Raw genomic sequence first — 20,045 nt, 5'->3', positions numbered from 1 at the left:
ACTGTTTCAGCGCACACGACAAGCTTAGGGATGGTAACGATACGAAATGTAGAGCCTCAATTTCGTACGTCTCCAGCGTCCACCGTCTAAAGTTTTGGAACACGTCGGCCAGTAGGAGGCAGTCCGTCTTTAGGTACAGGTCGCTGTATTCTCCGAGGTTCTTCAAACCAAAGGTATCGAAAACGACCTGTGCATGTTCGTAGTCCTCTTCACACACCCCACTCCCAGTCAACTTGTTAAAAAAGGCCTCTCGTGGCGGGAGACTTTGAACCTCGTAACTTTCAAAGCTTGTAATGAAATTATAACAAAACACTCCTTTGCGGGCAAGGAGGTCGACGAGCTCGGGAAAGGCCTGCCGAAGGCAACAAAAATACTCTGTTCCCTTAGAGTGGAGATTTTGCACGAGCGTCTCCAGGCTTGCATTAAGAAATGCGAGACTGTCAATAAAGCGAAGGTTGCCTATCTCTAACAATTCAACATTCTGGCACGAGCTTCCGAGTACGTTAATATCCTTGGACTCGAACAAATTAAGCTTACCTAGAAAGAAACTGAGGCCGTATGAATGGTTCTACGCTATGAGTGGAACGGTATGTTTTGTTGATTCGATGGTTTAGGTTACACTGGGAGCAAAGCGCCCGCCTATACTCTCCCGTCATGTGGTCGTGGTTGCGAGTATTCATTTAGCTACCTGCTAATATGCATCAAAGGATTCTAAAACCGGAAACTAATCAACACTCGAGAGGTGGGGGAGCATTCCGATCTAGTCTCCTGATGAAAAATCGTATAAGATGCGTGTTAGAGAGGTCTCAAGAGGAGCGGAAACTGAGGAATGATCAAAAGAAAGCACCAAGTCAAGGGCATGATGATACTTAACCAAGGGAACCACAGGGACTTCACCTCGGGCTACACGCACGCAATCCATGTTTGAGAGACATATATCTAAAGCATTACCTTGGTGGTTAAGAATAACGTTGTGTTGTACAAGATACAAAAAATAAACAAAGTTTATGTGGTCATTGTCTTTCTGCTTGCAATGAAATTTGTCAGTTGAAACATTAAACTGGGTCGAGTTGATGCCTGGCGCTTTAAAATCACCTAAGATTAAGACATCACGCCGTTGTAATTCGTTAACGGTGTTCTCCATGCCAGTGAGACACATGGGAAGGTCGTCGGGCGCCGTTTGCGGAGGCAGGTAAAAAAGGCCAGTAAAAGGCGTACTGTCTTTGCACACCTGATTTCTACCCATAAACTCTCGGGAAATGTTTCTACATCTTCGCCTCTTTTCGAGCGGAAACGCCTGACAACGGCCGCTAACACACCGCCTCCAGTTGTATCACGCGTGGCCAAGTCGCGGTCACGCCGGTGCACCACAAAATAAAATAAAAAGTAATCGGAGGACCCAATGTCACAGCATAACCAAATTTTCGTTAAACAGAATATAGGATAATTGGATAGGATAACGTTATAAAAAAGAAAACGAAAAAAACATTCGTCTTTTTGTGCATCAGCCGCGGACGTTTCGATTAACTAAACCAACGTGACTCATCACTTTTCGTCGGTCGTGGGAGTTTCCTTAGAGACATGGAGAAGGGCTTGTCAAAGGGTGCCTGTGAAAGCCTTAAAGGGTCAGGATTTCGGCCACGCGGCAGGGTGAGCGAGTTTCTCAAAATCCTCGGCAGCAACCGACACATGGATGGAGGCGTACGAGTCGTGCCGATTCCTCAGACACCGGCACTCCAGTTTGTCAAGCCCGACGGGGGATAGGTGGGAGGAGACATCCTCACAGGTGGTGTCAAGCGCCAGTTTGGTGACGCAATAAGGCTCTCCGACTCACTGACGGCGAAGCGACGGTCAGCTTTGAGGTCTCGGATGCCGCCGTCAGCGCGGGGGTTCGAGCCTTCGGGCGCGTCGGCCCCAGACGCGCCGCTCGCCCGTCACATGCACCATCCTTGCTTGGTGCAGTGGAGTTCAACTGGACCCTCGGGAGTGCCGGCTTGAGTTGTGCAGGGATGGGGTGTGCACCGTCCCGGGCACCCGATGCCAAGTGCGTTGATTGCGAGAGGGCTTGGATCCCAGATTCAGGTGGCGAGATCTGTAACTTCACCGCGGGCCTCTGCGGCAGTTTTTGCTCACATGAAGCGGACGGGGAGCTGCGGCTCTGAACGACTGCAGCAAAGGACGACGCCCCACTTGCCTTCCCCAGGCCTGCAACTTGAGCTCGGCAAGCCTTTGCCTCGTCCCGGAGCGAGCAGACAAGCAACGCCTGTTGTTCCATGTTTCGAGCCCATGCAGTCCTGAGCCGCCTATTTTCCTCGGTCAGGCAGGTCACCTAGCTGGTCCGTCAGAAACGAGGTCCCCTCCAAAGCATCGAGGAGGAGACCGTGCAGAAGCTGATGGGATGGTTCAAGTTCACGGCGCTGGGCAGCCGCGCAAGCCGTGTAGGAAGAAATGGGCGAGGGGGACCAGCCCTCCCTTTGGTTGTCGCCGTCGTCGTTTTCGTCCGCAAGCTGCTTGCCGTAGTCGTACACCTCGCTAGCCCTAACATCCCCTTCGTTAGGGCTAGTAGGTAGGGAACTGTCGCAGTGGCTGCAGATATGTGGGCGTACCCCACTTGTTAAAAGGAGCTTCTCGGCCGCGAGCATTAAGCATCTTTGATGTACGCTATGGCGGCACTTGGCGCAGCGAAATCTGGGGTGTCTCACGAGAAAGACACGGAGACAGATGCAGCCTGCGTCCGTACTCTGCGGCCTCCTCCTGAGCCGAGTTGCGAGTCGGAAAGAAAGTATCAAACCGGATAAAGAAAATTGACCTTGTGGAACGCCCACATCTTGAACATTTATTTCTGTCAAAAGAAACACATTGACAACGTTCTCAGCTGCCAGAACAATAAGTAGAAACTCGTCCTAATATTTTCTTATGCTTCTTGTGTTTACAAGTTGTACCGTAATCGCACTTGCACTAGGCGGAAACGTTTCAAGAAAGGAAGGCAAGTCAGAAAGTACATTTCTGTTTTCTACTGCTACGTTATTCTTTCCAATGTTTCTAGTGCTAGCGATGCGTAGCGCCGTTCAGGTCTCGTCCTTTTGGTGAAGATGGTGCCGTCTTTTACCCACAGGAACCTGTACGATTCTTCCCTGTCCTTTGTTCTGGCTTGAAAGAAGATGTTCTTGCTGGTTCCTGTTAAGTTGTCATAAAAGCATACTTTCTGTTGTCTTCCTGTCCCAGGAAGCGTGGCCAACTTCTTTCGAGCACTCATCCATTGTCTTTTCCCGAATACAGATGTGAACTGAATTAAAATCGAAGATGCCCCTTCGCGCCTGGATCACAGGCATGCTAACACTTGGGCAGGATTAAAGCCCTCGATGCTCAGTTTTGTTTCAAGATCATCTAATTTGACTTTCAGGTTTTCATCACTCGTACAAGGAACACCGTGAATTTCCGTATTGCAACTCCTGCTGTATTGTTCGGTCGAATATACGGTGTTTTGCAGGTGTCCAATCATTGAAGTTTGATCGGACACGGTAGCCTGCAGCACTCCAACTTCCGACCTGAGTAGTTTAATATCTCTTCCATCTGGCTGCGACTAGCCGCATGACGGATTCGCACTTTTTTACAGACTCTTGGAGCGCCTCGATAGTCTGTTTCAGAGCGCCTGCGGATGGCTTTAAATATAAGAGATCAACTACTTTTTGGAGGAAGGTCGCTAAGGCGATTAAAATTTACCTTCAACAAGTGAAGCCCCAGCTCGAGTTTTTGAATATATCTAGAAGTAATGATGACACGCTGCCCTCGCCGACTGGCGTTATAGTCTCATTTGGAGAGCTGACCTGGTATCTCTATTCCTGAATGTGCGGCAGTTTCAATTTTCGCGTTTAGCGCTTCCCATAGGTTTAAAAGTCTTTTGCGATACGCTTGAGCACGCATTAAGATTACACGCATGATTACGGGAAGAATGCTTCCTATAAATTTTCTCACTCGACAGCGACTTAAATCACATAATACACTCCGATGATGATGATGATGATGATAATCATGATGATAATAATAATACAAAAAGACGTTTACAGTTTTCCGCAATGCGAAATTAGAGCGCAGCTCTTCAGGAGGAGGAGGGGAGAGTACGGAGGGGAGGGTATGGTCCCTCCTCCTCCCCCGAACACTTCCCTCCTCATCTCCTCCTGCGTTCCCATTTTGGAGAAAACATTTGCTAAATTTTCCGCTATATTTAGCGGGAAATGTACCAAACCTTTTTCCCGGTAAATCTAGCGGGAAATTTAGCGAAAACATTTCGCTAAGCTTAGCGGAGGAATTTTCCCGCTAAATCTAGCTGAACATTTAGTGGGGAAATTTTCCCATAATGCAACGCGCGGTCACGCCCAGTTGCATTATTCCCATAACGCAACGCGCGGTTACACCGACTCCGACGGCGTTACCGTTTTTTTTTTTTATTTGCCAGCGAATTCATTGTATTTCAGTTTCTTGTGGGTAACAGGGTTCAAGATATTTGCCGCAAGGGTATGAAATGCCCTAGTGAACACAGTGGCCTATTGTGGGACATGCAGCAAAATAGATATTAAAATTAATATTAATAATAATACTTCTTAATATTATTATTATGTTCAGTGATGTATTCTGCATTCCGTGTTTTTACTGCGATTTGCGAGACTGTTTGAAAACGGCAGATATTCCTCTAGAATATTATCTACCCAAAAAATACCATGATTCTGAAGTAAGCAGTCAAGAGACACCGCAAGTTTAGCTTTTAATTTCTGTTCGAATCTTACTTACATAACAGAAACAGTTAATTTTCATTGTAACTGTAGGGATAATTACTGAAGAAAAAATAACATAGCATGCGTAGAAACCGGGAACCGCTGTAAGGTGCGTGCTTTTTTCTCTAAACTTTTTCCAACGATTCCTTTATGAAAATCCCATGATGAGATAATTCCGCTTTACTTAGTCTTGATTGATATTAATTTAATATACAGCTGCGCTTCTAGTTACTGTCTTGTTATTGATACTGTTTGTTACTGTGGAAGCTAAGGTAGAACCAAACTTAACATTCTTTGGCTGAAGTCTAGAAATCGTATCCTTATTTGTCAAACAAGTGACAAACCTAGGCTTCACATTTGGTAGTTTGGCTGTCATCTGGCATCTTCGGGCCTAAATCGACGAACAAAGTCCCAGTTGTGGCACACTGCTCCTCTTTCGGTTTGTAAGTGCCATCCTTGAGTAGAGTCTAGCACTTCGGATATTATGTGACGAGCCAAAGCAAAGCCATATAAATGCTAAATGAAAGTACTCTGGCAAAAACTAACGCCTTGTGGAGAAAAACTGTGTTGAGCCACAATTAAAACCCTAGGATTGCACAGCTCGTGTCAAGTTAGGCGTTTTTCTTTTTTTAAGTGCTACCTAGGTTATCTCAATTAGTGCTTTGCTGAGGCGTAATATAACCTTGCGTCTATATACTCGACTATTAAATTTGATAACTTCATACTTGTGTCTAAAGCAATTTAATCAAACAGATGTTTTTTTTTAAAGAAATGCGCACAGTAGATTTTTTCCGAACGATGTACTGGAGGAAACATTTCGTGAACTGAGATTGAAACATACTGAAAATACTACCTGTAGCATGATCCACATCACTATAAGCCAGCCTTATGCTAGTGTGTGCATTTTCGTTCATAACAGACAGGTTTATCCGTTAAAATATTTTAGGGTTTTAATGGTAATAAATACGAAGCAAATATTTTCTCTTCCAGAAAACCCAACAAGTCCTTGTGCTCAAAAGCCCGACATTAGTAAGTGGAAAGGAGCATTCCATCGCTATTATTATGACATTGATAAAAACGTATGTGTACATAAAACTCAATTTACAAAGCGCACTGTCTCTGGAAAAACAAACATCTTCTATACATTCAAAGAATGTCAAAGACTTTGCATTGGTAAGTCTATAAGTTTTGCTTTTGCTACCGGCTTCAGGAGTTAGTCGGAACAATGTCGATAATAGCTTCTATTAATGAAACGTTAACGCTGACACACTATGTACAACATATAGTATGGTGATCAAATCTCACCACGTCTTGCGTTTTTTTAAGATTTCAGTGAATATAGAAACTCAGAAAAGGACCAGAATAGGCGTCTTGCGTTACCCAGGGGGTGCTGCGAAAAGGGACTTGTTAGGATTTGTTTTTGATTAGTGCAATCTTGAGCGTCTTAAACTGTCACACATGTAGAACCGTGGCTCCTCTGGTTCGAAATCCCAGATCACGAGGCAACTACACACGAGGCAAATACAAAGGAACAACAAAAGTCTGAACGCAGTTCAAGCATAAGACGCTAAAGGTCCACACGCACAATCGCGTTTCAATGCATTTGAGTGCGTTGCGGCGTCCTTGCGGAAAGGGGCGGTCGCTTGGGTAACGACGCACGCGGTCCCGCAACGCTCAGTAGTGTGACGCATGGCGAGGAGATCGAACTATAGGGGGCGCGCTGACCCGTATGTTGTTCCCACAACTCGGTGTTTACCCAACACAAGGCCTTTTGCACATGCCCACAGGCCTTGTGGGCACGTTCAGGCCATTTTCTTCGATAGAGCGCGGAGCACGGTTTAATGCAAATATACTAGCAATAAACGAGGTGAGCTTAAGTGCCGGGTCTGTCCCGAAACCAGTCGTCGGAGTATGAGAGCCTGAACCACTTCGGCTTTTGTGCTGTGCTAAGCACCATGCATGCTGCATTGTTCATGCTGGCCGGATTGGTATAAAAAAAACCTCGTCCTGCTTACACGAAAACATGAACTGCAGCCGAGCGCTGACGCCACGTTCGGTTATGTCAACCAAGCGCCGAGTCATTGGATTTATGCCCCAATACCTGTAGTTCTAAAGTTAGCCGCTTGGGGTGCTACGGTCTGATCTCATCCCCAATAGAAACTCGCTCAACTTTCCAATACTTTGCGGTACGTTCGGCCAATCAGAAGCCGAGGAAAGAGCGGAGTGTCACGTGCTTGCCTGCGCCGCTAATGATGCGTACCCGGTGCTCCGTTCGCGGTACCTGCATGCTCCTTTTGGGGAGCGGTGGGAAATGCCTGAGCAAGTTTTAATGCAAAAGCATTAACTTTTCCATCGAGCAAACCGGCGTTATCAGATTTTGATGTTGCTCCAAGCGGCACCTGAATTCCCCTGTCCCACGGAGCGAAGCTTGTAGTCTGTAGCAACCCACTCCAGGCGCAGCGTCCCCGCCGCCTGTAAGAGGGAGCGGCTGGCCGCACAGCCAGCAGTGCCCGGCCGGGTAGACTCCTGAGAAGCTGCACGGCCGAGCTCAGCGCGGCGCGCGGCTTGTGGGAATGCGCTACGTATACAACTGCTTTTGCATTGCGACTGGCCAGCAGTCTTAAATGTTGTAGTTTTTTTGTTGTTTTTTTTTAAAGACGGCGATGGTTGAAGCCGGGCAGAATTTGTGACTGCCTGGAGCTGAGCTGGTTGGTATGACATGCTTCTGACGGTTTCCTGCTGAACGCTGAAGGAAAAAACAAAGGAGTCGAGAAAAAGAGACACACACTGCTGGACTATCAACCATTTACTCAAATTCGTCTTTTTCATATACCCTCATGAATATACTGTTAAGTTCTCTGGGGTAACTTCACCTTCTTTGGTATGACATTGGGTGGCTAACGTTCACGTGTTCCTGACTTGGTTTCTCACATGGGGTGCTCGCAGAAGGTACAGTTTTTCTTTCGGAAATAGAGTAATGGAGGCAGCACTCACACAGTCGTCCCCGTTCGCCTCAATAGCCAGAGACTCCAAGATTCTCCCTGCAAGCTGGTTTTTGTGTCTTCCAGCAATGTTAACGTTTGTGGAATCAGGAGCACATTGGCATACTCGGCAATGCGCCGGAAGGTGGCCAGCTGACGCTAGTGCGCTCATTAATACATCGCCCAGTTTGTCCAATGTAGCACTTGCCACATGACAACGGAATTCTGTACACAACTCCTCTCTCGCACGGGGCGTATGGTGTTTTGTGCGCGAAGCCGCAGGTGGACTTCTGATTTTGGTCGCTCGTACAATTCACCTTGCGGCACATGGCATATGCCTTGTTGGGGGCTGAGCATACGACTTGTACACCTTGTCGGCCGGCGATCTTATTTAGGGGATGCGTTATCCCGTGGATGTATGGCATCACCACAAGAGGTTTGGGAGACTTTTTTTTCGTTGGTTGTGTATTTTTCTTGCCACACTTGCTTGCAGAGGGTCTCGCATACCGGTATTAGGAGTGTGCTTGTGTAACTAGAGTCCTGAATCCTACAGAGTTGTTTTTGAGAGCTGCGCCCGACTCTACGGGGCAAGATTTGTATAGTGCCGAGACAAGAGCTTTGGTAGCCAACCCTCGTTTTACAGTTTCTGTGTGTTCTGAGTTGCTTGGAAGGAATCCTTTAGATGAGCTGGCTTCCTACATCCAACACATCTGGGTAGTTTAGAACTCCAAGGAGAGATCTAGAAACCGTATAGTCAGGTTTACGGGAAGTTCCTGGGTGAAAGATAATCCTGGGTAGCTGTATTTAAAGTTGCGTATGACACTATCCAAACACCTGTTACTCGGCTCGTCTGCATTTCAATTACACAGTATGAGAAAGCAATCTGCGTACAGGAAAATGGCCTCAATGCGTTGATCTTTTAGAGTTTCTAGAATATTTTTACCGCATGCGTCAAGGTACAAATCGCACCAGTATGGAGCTACTCGGGATCGTATGCAGACTCCACTTTTCTGCACATAGTGTTGCTCCTGGTGTGATACCACAGTCACTATGACGTGTATTCCTAAAAGCTCCAAGAAGCTATCAAGGCTTGTACCAGCTGCATTTTAGAAGCATTGAAGGCCCTGCTCCTTGATGGTTGTTTGGAGGATCATCAGGAGAGTGACATGGGAATCGAATAGTACATGTCCTGGATATCTAAGAAGAAGTCCGGAAAAATTTAACATCCTTTTTTCCTGAAGAAAGTAAATCACTCGGTCCCAGCTTAGTATCGTGAAGGGTCGTTTACTTTAACTTACGATAGAATCTTCGCCAAAACCTGTGACACTTGACTTTGCCATGTGTGTCTCTCTGATACGGTGGCGCGAAGAGGAACTCCGTTTCTGTGTGTTTTTTTGCCGAGAAAAAAACACACAATTTACTTGGTTGCGATCCTTTGATCATGATGATAAGGCCTCTGCATTGTTGATTTTCAAGTAATTTTAGGATGGCTTTTCTTGCTGATTGAGTTCGTTTTGGATCTACTTGTTTGAAGTTCTTCGCTATGGGTTGTTGGGATTTTTCTTTATACGACCCCGAATCCACAACTACAAACCCTCCCTCTTTGTCTGAAAAGCATAGCCTTTAGTTTTTGCGACGCAGTTCCTGGACGGTTGAGGCAAAGGTCAACTTTGGAGTGTCCGGGTTGTGTAAGCCGGCCAGGCATTCAAGTCCCTCATAGATGACTTGCAATGATGTTTTCTGGGGTGCTTTGAATGCTCTCTCTCGTACCATCAGGAGCTTATCAATGGCGTCTTGCCTTGGTGGGAGGCAGAACTTAGGTCCTTGTTCGATCACGCGTCGGGCTGGTGCCGAAAGAGATACGACCCCGATGAACTGAAGCGGCGAGCTTTTGGGTCCCGTTGTGACTCTTTGTGCTGTACGTTGTTTTCTTGTGGGGAAAAACCACATTTTCGAAAGCTACTCCGTGGTATATCTTGAGTTTCTTTGCACCGCCACCGCGCGATAGCAAGTGTTGACCACACAGTAATCACGCGCTATAGGTCTCAAACCTTGAGCGCGTGATTACTATGGGGGCAACTTTCTTTATTTCGAGTCACCCAGGAACGAAGCGGTGTGGCATTGTTTCCATAGAGTGGTTACCGAGATCCAAAAGATTTAGTCGACGCTAACAATAGAACCAGCTTTTAAGGTATCTGCAGTTATTTGTTTTCTGTCCTAGGATGCACGTGACATAGCAACCCATAGCTCTCGTCAGAAAGGGTTCATTCACTCAATGGAGCGTTTTCGTGGATCGTTTTCGCCGTTCCTCAAAGCTCTCCGCAACCCACTATGATACCCAGAACTCTACAGTCAAGAATATCGGGGCGCAGGCGCAGTAGCGGCTTTTTCGTTGCTGAGGGCTCAGCGGAGGGGGAAACGCGGTCTACGAAAACTCCCTATTCACTCAATAGAGGGTCTTAGTAGATCGTTCTGGGAAGCCCCGCTGCGCTATACGCTAAAACGACGACGCTACTGCGCATGTGCGATGCTAGCGGAGCATTAGCGGAGCTGCGGAAGCTAGCAGAGGCACGCTATTTTACGAGAGTTGAGAGAAATGTTGCGCGCGTAGCGCGGCGCCCTAGCGTGGGTCTTGCGAGAACAGGTCTCAACAAGACTAGTGAGAGCCAGCAATATGGCCGTCACGCCATGACTGTCCCGCTTCGCTATAGCGGGTCTGAGCGGCGGGTTATATCTTGCTGCTGCGGGAAGCAGCCTCGACAAAGCCGTTCCAGGACTGACACTGGTAGCGATTTATGGCGGACGTGCTAAATACAGCCCACGGGGGGAAAAACAAGCTGCGCAATTCGTGGCACCTTGAGCAAAGGGTGCGGCCTCCTGCTCGGCAGCTATTGTCGTGAGGACAGAACCGACCAAAGCAGCGAGCGAGCAGGCGTATCTGAAGGACTTCTCTAGCGTTTTATTTGTGTGAGCAGTGAGAAAGATGAAAGAAAGACCGACCGCATTGACATAACAAAAGAGCTACGGTCGTTGTAATTTATTTTTGAAGATTTCTTCTGATGACTTTGGCTCTTGACTCATACCGGATTGGCTTGGACAGCTTCACCATCAGTTGTATTCAATTACAAACAAAAAAAAAGAATTACTTAAAAAAAACAAGCAAATATTAGCACTTTATTCGATCAAGAAAAATATTATATTAAGATAACTACGTTAATAAAAAAATGCAAATAAATTGCTTTACAAACTTTTGCTTTACGCAAGCCTTACTGTCTCAAAGAACCGCTAGTGGCGTTTTGGCGTTGCGTCAGTTCTCATAACGCTGTAATGTGTAGCGGTTTGCGAACGTTCTACTCAAACTTGAAATGGCGGTTCCGCTACGCTACATAGAGCAGACTCAGCAGAAAGCGTAGGGGATTGCGTATAGCGTAGCGGGAGTGACGGAACGATCTACTAAAACGCTCTATTGTCTGCTCGGGGGGTTTCGATATCGGGAAGGGGAATTATCATCAAGGCAGCCGCTGGGAAGGGGGCCCCGCCGCTGCTGCAGCTGCTTGTCATCTGTGTGGTGTTTGTCTACACCGCATGCGAACGCCGCCGTTGTCGAGGGTCCTATCCGGGGTGAAGTCCGGGCGAAGTCATGACATTGGGCTGTGACCCAACGTTCCGGCCACTTCCACCGCTCGCATCCGTCTTTCTTAGCTCAAGAATCTCTTCATAATGTCCGCACCCCCTATAAGGCCTTTCTTCAGTCCGAACAAAAGGTTAAGTAAAAGGTGTAAAAATATTTTTAAAGGCGCACATAAAGTAGAGACGTTTCAGCAAAAAAAAAATTGATATAAATATAGTTCTTTTTTAGTACGCCGCGACATGTAATGTATGACCATATCTTCTCCGACCAAAACGCAAACGTATCTTTGGCAAGATATTGTGATTTTTAAGTTGTTTTACAGTTACAAGTTCTTTTTCTTAGTATTATTGAAGTGCGTATAAGTTGCCTGCATCCGTGCTATTAGCTATTAAAAAAAAAAAAAAAAACTCGACACACTTTAACGGCAGTGACGCGCAAGCAACTTACCACTTTTCACCTTTTTGTCTTCCACATTTATCCCCCGTACTACTAATACTACTACTATAAATGCCTTCATACTCATTGGCTTGGTTTGATGAAAAAAAAATAATGTACTTTAAAAAGTATCTTGATTTTGTACTTAGAAGCCAACGGCAGCTAAAATCTACTTTAGAAGTATTAGATATTATTCCTACAATATTCGACGTCCGTCTTGAATTATTAGAAAAGTGCAAATAACTGAATTGTCTTGTCAACTACAATATTTTGAAATTGTCTGAAAAGAAACATAAACGGTTAAAAGTGATAACGGTCTTTAGTTTTGTTTATAACTGAAATATCCCCAATATTTACGATGAAATGCAATTAAGGTGGTTGTAATCCTTCTTTACTTACATCTTTTACTGTTATCTCATTTATAGCTGCTCACGTACCTCAAGAGGAATATTAAAATGAAGGAGCTGATGGCGCCGTGACTTCTTTGAATAAACTTCACTATCTGATAGTCTTGCTGAGGCACTCCATGAGTCGGCAATGCTTTTAACGATGCCATTTCTTTTGATAATCTTACTCTCAAAATAAAGGTTGTAGTTTTATCTCATCTCTTGACTTTTTTTATTTTCATATTTTACGTAATTCGCGCATGATTAGACAAACTCAGGAGGTAAAAAGGCTTGAATAAGATTGACCACACGCCTTGGCGCGCGTCTGTGGATTTTGTCTGGAAAGATTATTATCACAAATCAACAATGTGAAGGAACGACGTGCGTTTCATAACCCAGGGGCTGTGATGAAGACGAATAAATAAAATGCCACTATTCATGGGTAATTTTTGATTATTAACTTTGCCACTTCATTTGTCATTTCTTTTCTATATCACGGAATATCGTATGATTTCAAACATTTGTCCTTTAAATATGAAAAGCCTAATTCATATTCATATCAGCTATGAATTCATATGAGCTTTCTGCTGATAGTGTAATTAAATATGCAGACATCTGTAATTTAGTAACTATAAAAGTCGCTTACCCTATAAGGATGTCACAATTTTCTTGCAACGCGTACTTGATTTTCTCTATTACTAACCTCAAGAATTAGATTCACAAGCTCGTGACCGTAACGAAGTATTTTTGCGACATTATAAGCATACCTCGTTTCACCATTAGTCACTCAGGGCGCAGTCAAAGTCACGAGCTGATGAAGTCAATCGAGCAGCGCAACAAAACACGAGTCGTTCTTTTCTCAATACTGTGACACTGTGGTTCGACCAATGAAAGCGCTCTCAACGCACCATGACCTGACTCTTTCACTCTGTGCGTGTGTAACTGCGGTCTTACTTATGGTAAAAGCCGGCATAACAAAATTGTTTCATTTGACACCGATTTATCTCGAATACCTATTTCCTATCGCAGCTCTCGTGACCACATTTAGAGTGTTTTGGTTCGTGAACCAGCTCGACAAATAAGAAACGATGGCTGCACGCTTTCAAACCTATACGGCGAGCAAGCTCGTCTGTTCTTGGCGAACCTCGTGCGTTTGTTAACCTTCCAGATGAGCACAAGTGCTGTTTCGCCGTGCGTTCTCCGCGCGTTCTCTATAAATCATCCTTTGATTAGTGAGCCCCTCTCGGCGTTATAATGCGCTAGGGACGCTTTTTGGAACACTTGTTCTCCGTAATGCCTTTAGTTCAGGTCCCTTCTTATATAGCAAAATGACAGAGCATACCATAACAGTTACCATACCAGTACCGTGAGATCCTGCACTTACCACGCTCAACTTATATACAATCCAATACAATACAATACAAAGACCATCTTTAGTTACTTTCTTTGAAAATAATAAAATTTAAAGCCACCCAGATTTTGTTCCTACGGTGTCCGCGCACAAAGCACCGACCAAGCGCTTGTCGGTAGCTCGCTACCAGTGTCGGCGGCAACGCGTTACAAGTAACGGCGTTGCCGGTAACGCGTTACTTTTTTCTGTAATGGAATAACGTACTCGTTACTTCTTCGAGACAGTAAGGGGGAACGTACTTACACTACTTGTTTCAAATAACACGTACTAGTAGTTATGTTGCTCGTCACATATTCTTCCCAAGACCTGGAAACAGTATTTTGTTTCCGTGCTTTCATACTTGGTCTTACTTTCAGCCCAGACGCAACCGGCGCTACGAGCTCAGGAGACCAAACGACTGCGTAAAACAAAAACCATCATGCTGTCTGTCATGTTTCTGAAGTACGTGGTCTACCATCGCTGAACCAATCACAAACAAGAAAGATTCAGTGACTCGCTCTTTTGACACTGTTTGATTGGTCATATCAGCTCGTAGCTTCGTCTGCGTCTAGACGGAAGCTGAAACCAAGTATAGGCCCCAAGTCATTAATTATTGCACTACATTCTACCTAACTTCAAACTTTAGCTTGTCTTTTCCCCGTGCAAAACGACCCACTTCGGAAAAACCTTAACCCCTATGCCCTTTGTCCCAGTGCCGAAAAAATGCAGTCGGAAAAGAACAAAAAGAATATTGTTACCGTCAATTCATAATTAAAAAGTAATGGAAAAGTAACGTGCGTTACTTTTTAACTGAAACGCGTTCCTCTTATTTTGAGGTAACGTAGGTCGATGACGCGTTCCTTGTATTCGCAAGTAACGAGTGACGTATTTCGTTACTTCTTTTCGGTAACGCTTACAACACTGCTCGCTACGCCCGTGCTACAAAGTGGAAGAGGACCGGCCGCTTGTTCGTGCCTTGTGATCATAAGGGTAAGGAAAATATCATACCTTGACTTGAAAGACGCTGTATGTATTTAATTAATTAATAAATACACTTCCTCAGACCCACAGTCTGCTGATCCACTGTGCTGATCCCGCCGGCAGCGCGGAAAGCGGCTCGAGGTAATTGTAGGCCTCGAGAGACCTCTACGCGTACACCATGTCGGCCGTGAACTAGCTTGGTGAAAAAAACAAAATAAACGACGACGTGAGCCGTTAACGTTGGTGGCAGAGACCTCCCGTCGGAACTCCAGCAGTCGTTGTTTACGGCGTACAAATCGCCTGAGGCAACGGCGTCCCCGCACAATTTGTCTCGATACCGCTGCCGTTCAGGCTCGGGTAGCGAGCTCAAATAGTCGGGCATACCATATGGCATACGTTGAGAAGACATACGACGCAGGAATAAAGCTAAAAGCGTCTCTACAACGTCCACAACATGCGCATGCTACACAATACAATGGCTAAAAACACGAAGAGAACGGCCGCTTTTGCCCACGTAGCTTTTGCGCATGCGCGGCCTTCTGGCCCTGTCGGTAAACAGAAGCGCGCCGCGTATCGGTCTATAATAATCCTGTTAACTTTAAAACAGTTCTAATACATCTAAAATACGAGAAATTGTAAAGAGGGATGGAGAAGAAAGAAGAAAGGATGGGTGATGCAAAGCGACTAACCCAATCGCCCTGGGCGGGCCAACGAGGGACACCTGCCTGTGCGGAGCGCGGGCTGGGGTGGGATGTTGCCTAACCCGGTGGGCCCCTGAAGGAAATCTAGCCCGGGCTTGGCTCAACTTCCAAGACTCTAGTTTCATCAGACACAGGGACACCTAGCTCAGCCAGACATACAGGGGTTCTGAACCCATGCATGGCTCGGGGCTCATGATTATTGGGGACACCACTCACCAAACACCCCCAAGGGCACAAGTCTCCTGTGGCAACGCAACCCTGTAAGAAGGCATTCAGTGTATGAACTAGATACTGATCGAGCCAAACGAGAGATACACTTGAACTAAAACGAATGAAGTCACAGCTCAGACATATGATGGACGCCAAAGTGCGGTTGTCTGTCCCGTCCAATCTATTTAACATGCTCCAAGTGTACTAATAGCCATCATAAATGAACTCAAACCTACAAAGTAAAATCTGAACAAAATAATGAAAGCTGAGCTAAAGTATGCACAGCTTTCTTAACCGAAAGACCTAATAATTTTTTTTTGTTTCACTTGTCTTTCTAATTAAGTGTGACACCACTTTTTCAGCTACAAATAGAATGTGCTCATCTGAAACTTATGACTTCATGCTAGATTTGGGTCATTCCTCCTCTGCAGCGTTCTTGGCTTTCTCAAGATGAAATGAGGTGGTCTTATATCGATCACAAGAAAAATAATTTTCAAGGCCAGTGCACCTTTAGCAAAGCTTTTCTTTGAGGCTCCCTCAGATAGACCGACTGAGTTACTTTTGAGTAAACCAGGGAATAAGTAGATTATGGGCAAACAGAATCAGAATTAGACATTCCACTGAAACAATTAGCCAAGTGAAAGTTATCAATTAGTTAATGCTCAGGCGGTTGTAACCTGCCAACTCGATAGCATTTACTTTGGCAAATTTGGCGGGGAACTTTTTTCGGCTAAATTTAGTGGGGGGGGGGGGGGGGGGGGGGTGTTTTTCCCTCTAAGTTTAGCGGGAATTTGTTTTGCTACATTTAGCGGGAAAATTTTTCCGCTAGAATTTGCGGGAAAATTTTCCCCCTAAATCAAACGGGGATTTTCTTTTTCACTAAACTTCGCGGGGAAACTTTTCTGCTAAATTAGGCTGGAAATTTTACCACCAAATTTTAGCGGGAAGATTTTCCCGCTAAATTTGGTGGGGAAAGTTTTTCCCTAAATATGGCGGTGATTGTTTGAGATGGAAAACGTTTTCCGCTAGTTTTAGAGGGGAAATTTTCCCGCTAAATTTAGCGGGGAATGTTTTCCGTTAAATTTAGAGAGGAATTTTTCCTGCTAATTTAAGCGCGGAATTTTTACCACAAATTTTAGCGGGAAATTATTCTCACAATCTTTGACGGGGAAATTGTTCTGCTAAATATAGTGGGAACATTTTTTCCGCTAAATTTAGCGAGATAATTTTTTCTTAAATTTAGCGCAAAAAGTTCTCCTCCTCCTCCTCCGCGCGGTTACGCCGGCGGCGACGGCGCTCAAGCCGGAAATGGTCGCCTAAGAGCTGCGCTCTAAAAAAAGCTGCACTGAAAGTTCCCTAGCAGCAGATGTTGAAAGTGCGTCACAACCATATCTGCGAAAGCAGGGAAGAATGACGCACAACGGATTTGTTAATGCGTCATAGCAGAAGCGTTTGCTATTTATGCAATGAAATACGAGTATTTCTTATATATTAAATTTAATCTGCTTTTTTTTTCTAGATACAGCCAGTTTTTAAGATGCGTATTACACGAAATATATTTATTCATTTTTTTCATTCAAAATACTTTATAGGGTTGTCGCAATTATATGAAAATGGACTATACAGTCTGATTAGCATTACAAAGGAATTGCAGCGAGCACCCCGACTCCATACAAACAATAATACACAACTGCGCGCATTAAAATGACCCATAGATTTGCACAGCTGGGAGTCATAAAGCGAATAATGACACAAAAAATGTTAATACCCACATCCTTTAACATCTCATGTAATTCAAAGTATAGATACAGTGCCCAGTTCACAAGGAAAAAATGTCGTTATTTAATTAGCTAATATGTATGTGGTTAACTTTAAACGAAAATTGTTGGATCGGAAACTGAAACAGCGGCTTCGGGAAGATCACTTAAGAGCTTGATGGCACGTGGCAGGGAAGAATCATTTAATGAAAATGATGTGCCAAAAACGCGTTTAAGACGTTTAGTTTTAAGGTTACGTAGTTCCTTGTTGAGGGGTTCCAGGTGGAAGAACTAAGTCCCACCAGGGCTGTTTCATAATCGTTGAAGTAAGCATAGAAATGTCACGTCAATTCAAAAGGCGGTCAAAAAATTGACCGCCTCTTACTAATACTTCGCAATGATCTGCGACAGATGCTCGAGACCTTGTCGATAGAAGAAAACGAAGCAACGTGCGTCAGCGAGCCCTCAATCAAGCTCAATATCCGACTTCGTTTAAATTATTTTTATTTTGTACACAACGCACGAATATCCAATCTCCATTCTCAAAATAAATTGATCCGCTAGCGTCTTATATATTTTCGGTCTTCAGTTAATATACACCTAAACATATATGAGCTGTAGACTAAGCAGCTGCAGCTAAATTATTCTTATTAGTTATAAGTTTTAGCCAAATATATAGCATTCTTTCCCATTGTCTGGATAATTTCTTATGCATTTTTTAGAATTGAAATACCTTGATTTTATTTCTGACGTATTTTGATGTTTACTCGTTCTGAGGTTTAATGCGAGCATAAAAAATATTTTACGACAAAGGTCCTGTATGCATTTATTTTTTCTTCTCAATTAAGGTACGGTTTTGAGTCGAATTTTTTATTTCGGCAGAAATATACGTTTTTATAGAATTCTGGATATGCAAGACAGAGAAAACAACAACCTTCACGGAATTCTTTAGTTTTCGAATTTTTTACCATTGAAGTGGCCGAGGTGAAAACGGATGTTTCTGCAACCGGTCGTGGATTGCATGTTTGACCCCTCGCTTTTTTTCAGTTCTAGAAATAAACCACCGAGACTCTTTTTATGACACGTTCAAAGTAAGTTCCATAATTCTTAAGGATTCAAAATAAATTTATATTATAGAGTAATTTGAAGAAAAGTCGAACTGTAAGGCCTTTGATGATTTTCAACAAATTTTGTCATGTTTTACGTGTGGTGCATTTTAGATAGGTTAATTACCTTGACTTCGCAGAAAGCTCTAATTTAGCTATTTTTAATTAATTCACTATTAATAATATATGCACAGCACACAATTTGTTTTGTACAAATGTTAATGAACGTTTCGAAAGTATAGCAGATTCGAAATCGACTGACTTCAATACTTTATATTTATTTGTTTGATTTTAATTATAGAAATGTATAATAGTCGTTTATTATCAAATACTCGTATAATATATAGTATTTTGTTCATACGGGAACCAGTTCAGGTTCCCCATTCATCTGCCGTTCATTCCCCCTTCATTTCCCTCCCAACCCCTCTCAACACCGTAATACAGTGCTTTCTTCCCGTCCCCAGTTGCCTACCTTCCCCCCTTCCATGTCCCGTGATACGCCAATTCTGTTTCTCCCAAAAAGATAAAAAGTATAGGTTCTTCACTCCCGGAACGACTGTTTAATGTATTCCTAACTATTAAAACAATTGCTCCTAAATACTCCAATTTCCGCATTATAACTTATGGCTCCGTGTTTTCGGATAAATCCGAAAAACTCCGAAAAACACCCGCCGCTAATATTTTTGTCAATTCGGATTTATCCGATAAACTCCGAATTGTTATGTGCTCATGCCCCCCTCCCCTTTCCCGGGCAAAAAAAAATATATATATATATTTTTTTCTACAATTCGAGCAGCGCAGGATTAATGGTCCTGGGAAAATGACACCATAATTATCTTTCAAGCCTCGGACCGTTGTCAAAAGGGGGTCTTACGAATTGTCTCGTCAAGGTTGGCTCAGGAAAACAGGTCATCGTACCATTCGTGTCACGACAAAAGTCGCTCTTTTGATTTCCTGGTTGGGCCATGGAATTTGGGATTTAGAGAAAGGAGAGGCTATGTTTCTGGGGGTAACAGTGAAAGCTATGGACCATAGAGGTTGTATAAAATAGGGAAGAGGGGCAGTTGAAACTTCTCTATTGCATCCTTAACCACTCCACCTCGCGCGGTCGCGGGATAGATTGATGGCATGGCTACGAGCTTCCTTGCGGCTACCTCCGGCAGTTTATTGATTTTAAGGTACCGACGTTGATCGAAGCCACACTTGTGTGCGACTTTTGTCGTGGGACAAATTAGTATTGCCAATGACACCAACGCCAAATTCAACTGAAGAAATTTTAATTGGCTGAAGCGCTTTTTATTTTTTATCTTGCATATGTTTGCATCCGGCTATTATTTAATATTTTTAATAAGAAAAACTGCGAAATTAATCTCCGAATTTTTAAGAATTTGGGATTTTCGAAAAATAAACTCCGATAAACACCGAATTTTTGCTAAAAAATAAACTTCGAAAAACACTCTCCGAATTTCACAAAAATAAACTCCGAAAACACGGAGTTATAACTTATAAGCTTGTCCAGTGTTTCTCCGACGCGCTGCCTTACTTAGATGGGCTAAGTGAATTTGAGAGCTGCATTAATGTCGATTACAATTGTGCACAGCTATATATTAAGAAAATGAAAGCAACATTATCAGTTAAGCCAGAGACATCCTCTCAGCGAACTTGTCCCGACATATTTACGCTGGTACTGTTCTT

The 20,045-nt window shown here is 44.1% G+C and overlaps 1 protein-coding gene across 1 annotated transcript in view; it reads left to right on the top strand.

The window, feature by feature from the left end:
• The window catches only part of LOC115309284 (papilin-like), a 29,580-nt gene extending 12,557 nt beyond the window's left edge, over positions 1 to 17,023 (top strand). Inside the window, exons 6-7 of the mRNA XM_040216577.1 lie at positions 5,763 to 5,945; positions 17,007 to 17,023. Of these exons, the coding sequence (XP_040072511.1) occupies positions 5,763 to 5,945; positions 17,007 to 17,023 (200 nt within the window). The remainder of the gene's footprint in view (positions 1 to 5,762; positions 5,946 to 17,006) is intronic.
• Positions 17,024 to 20,045: the final 3,022 nt, after the last annotated feature.

This window comes from Ixodes scapularis, unplaced genomic scaffold (assembly GCF_016920785.2).
Source record: "Ixodes scapularis isolate PalLabHiFi unplaced genomic scaffold, ASM1692078v2 PGA_scaffold11__112_contigs__length_91849675, whole genome shotgun sequence".
NCBI lineage: Eukaryota > Metazoa > Arthropoda > Arachnida > Ixodida > Ixodidae > Ixodes > Ixodes scapularis.
This window is presented reverse-complemented; position numbering and strand designations above follow the sequence as displayed.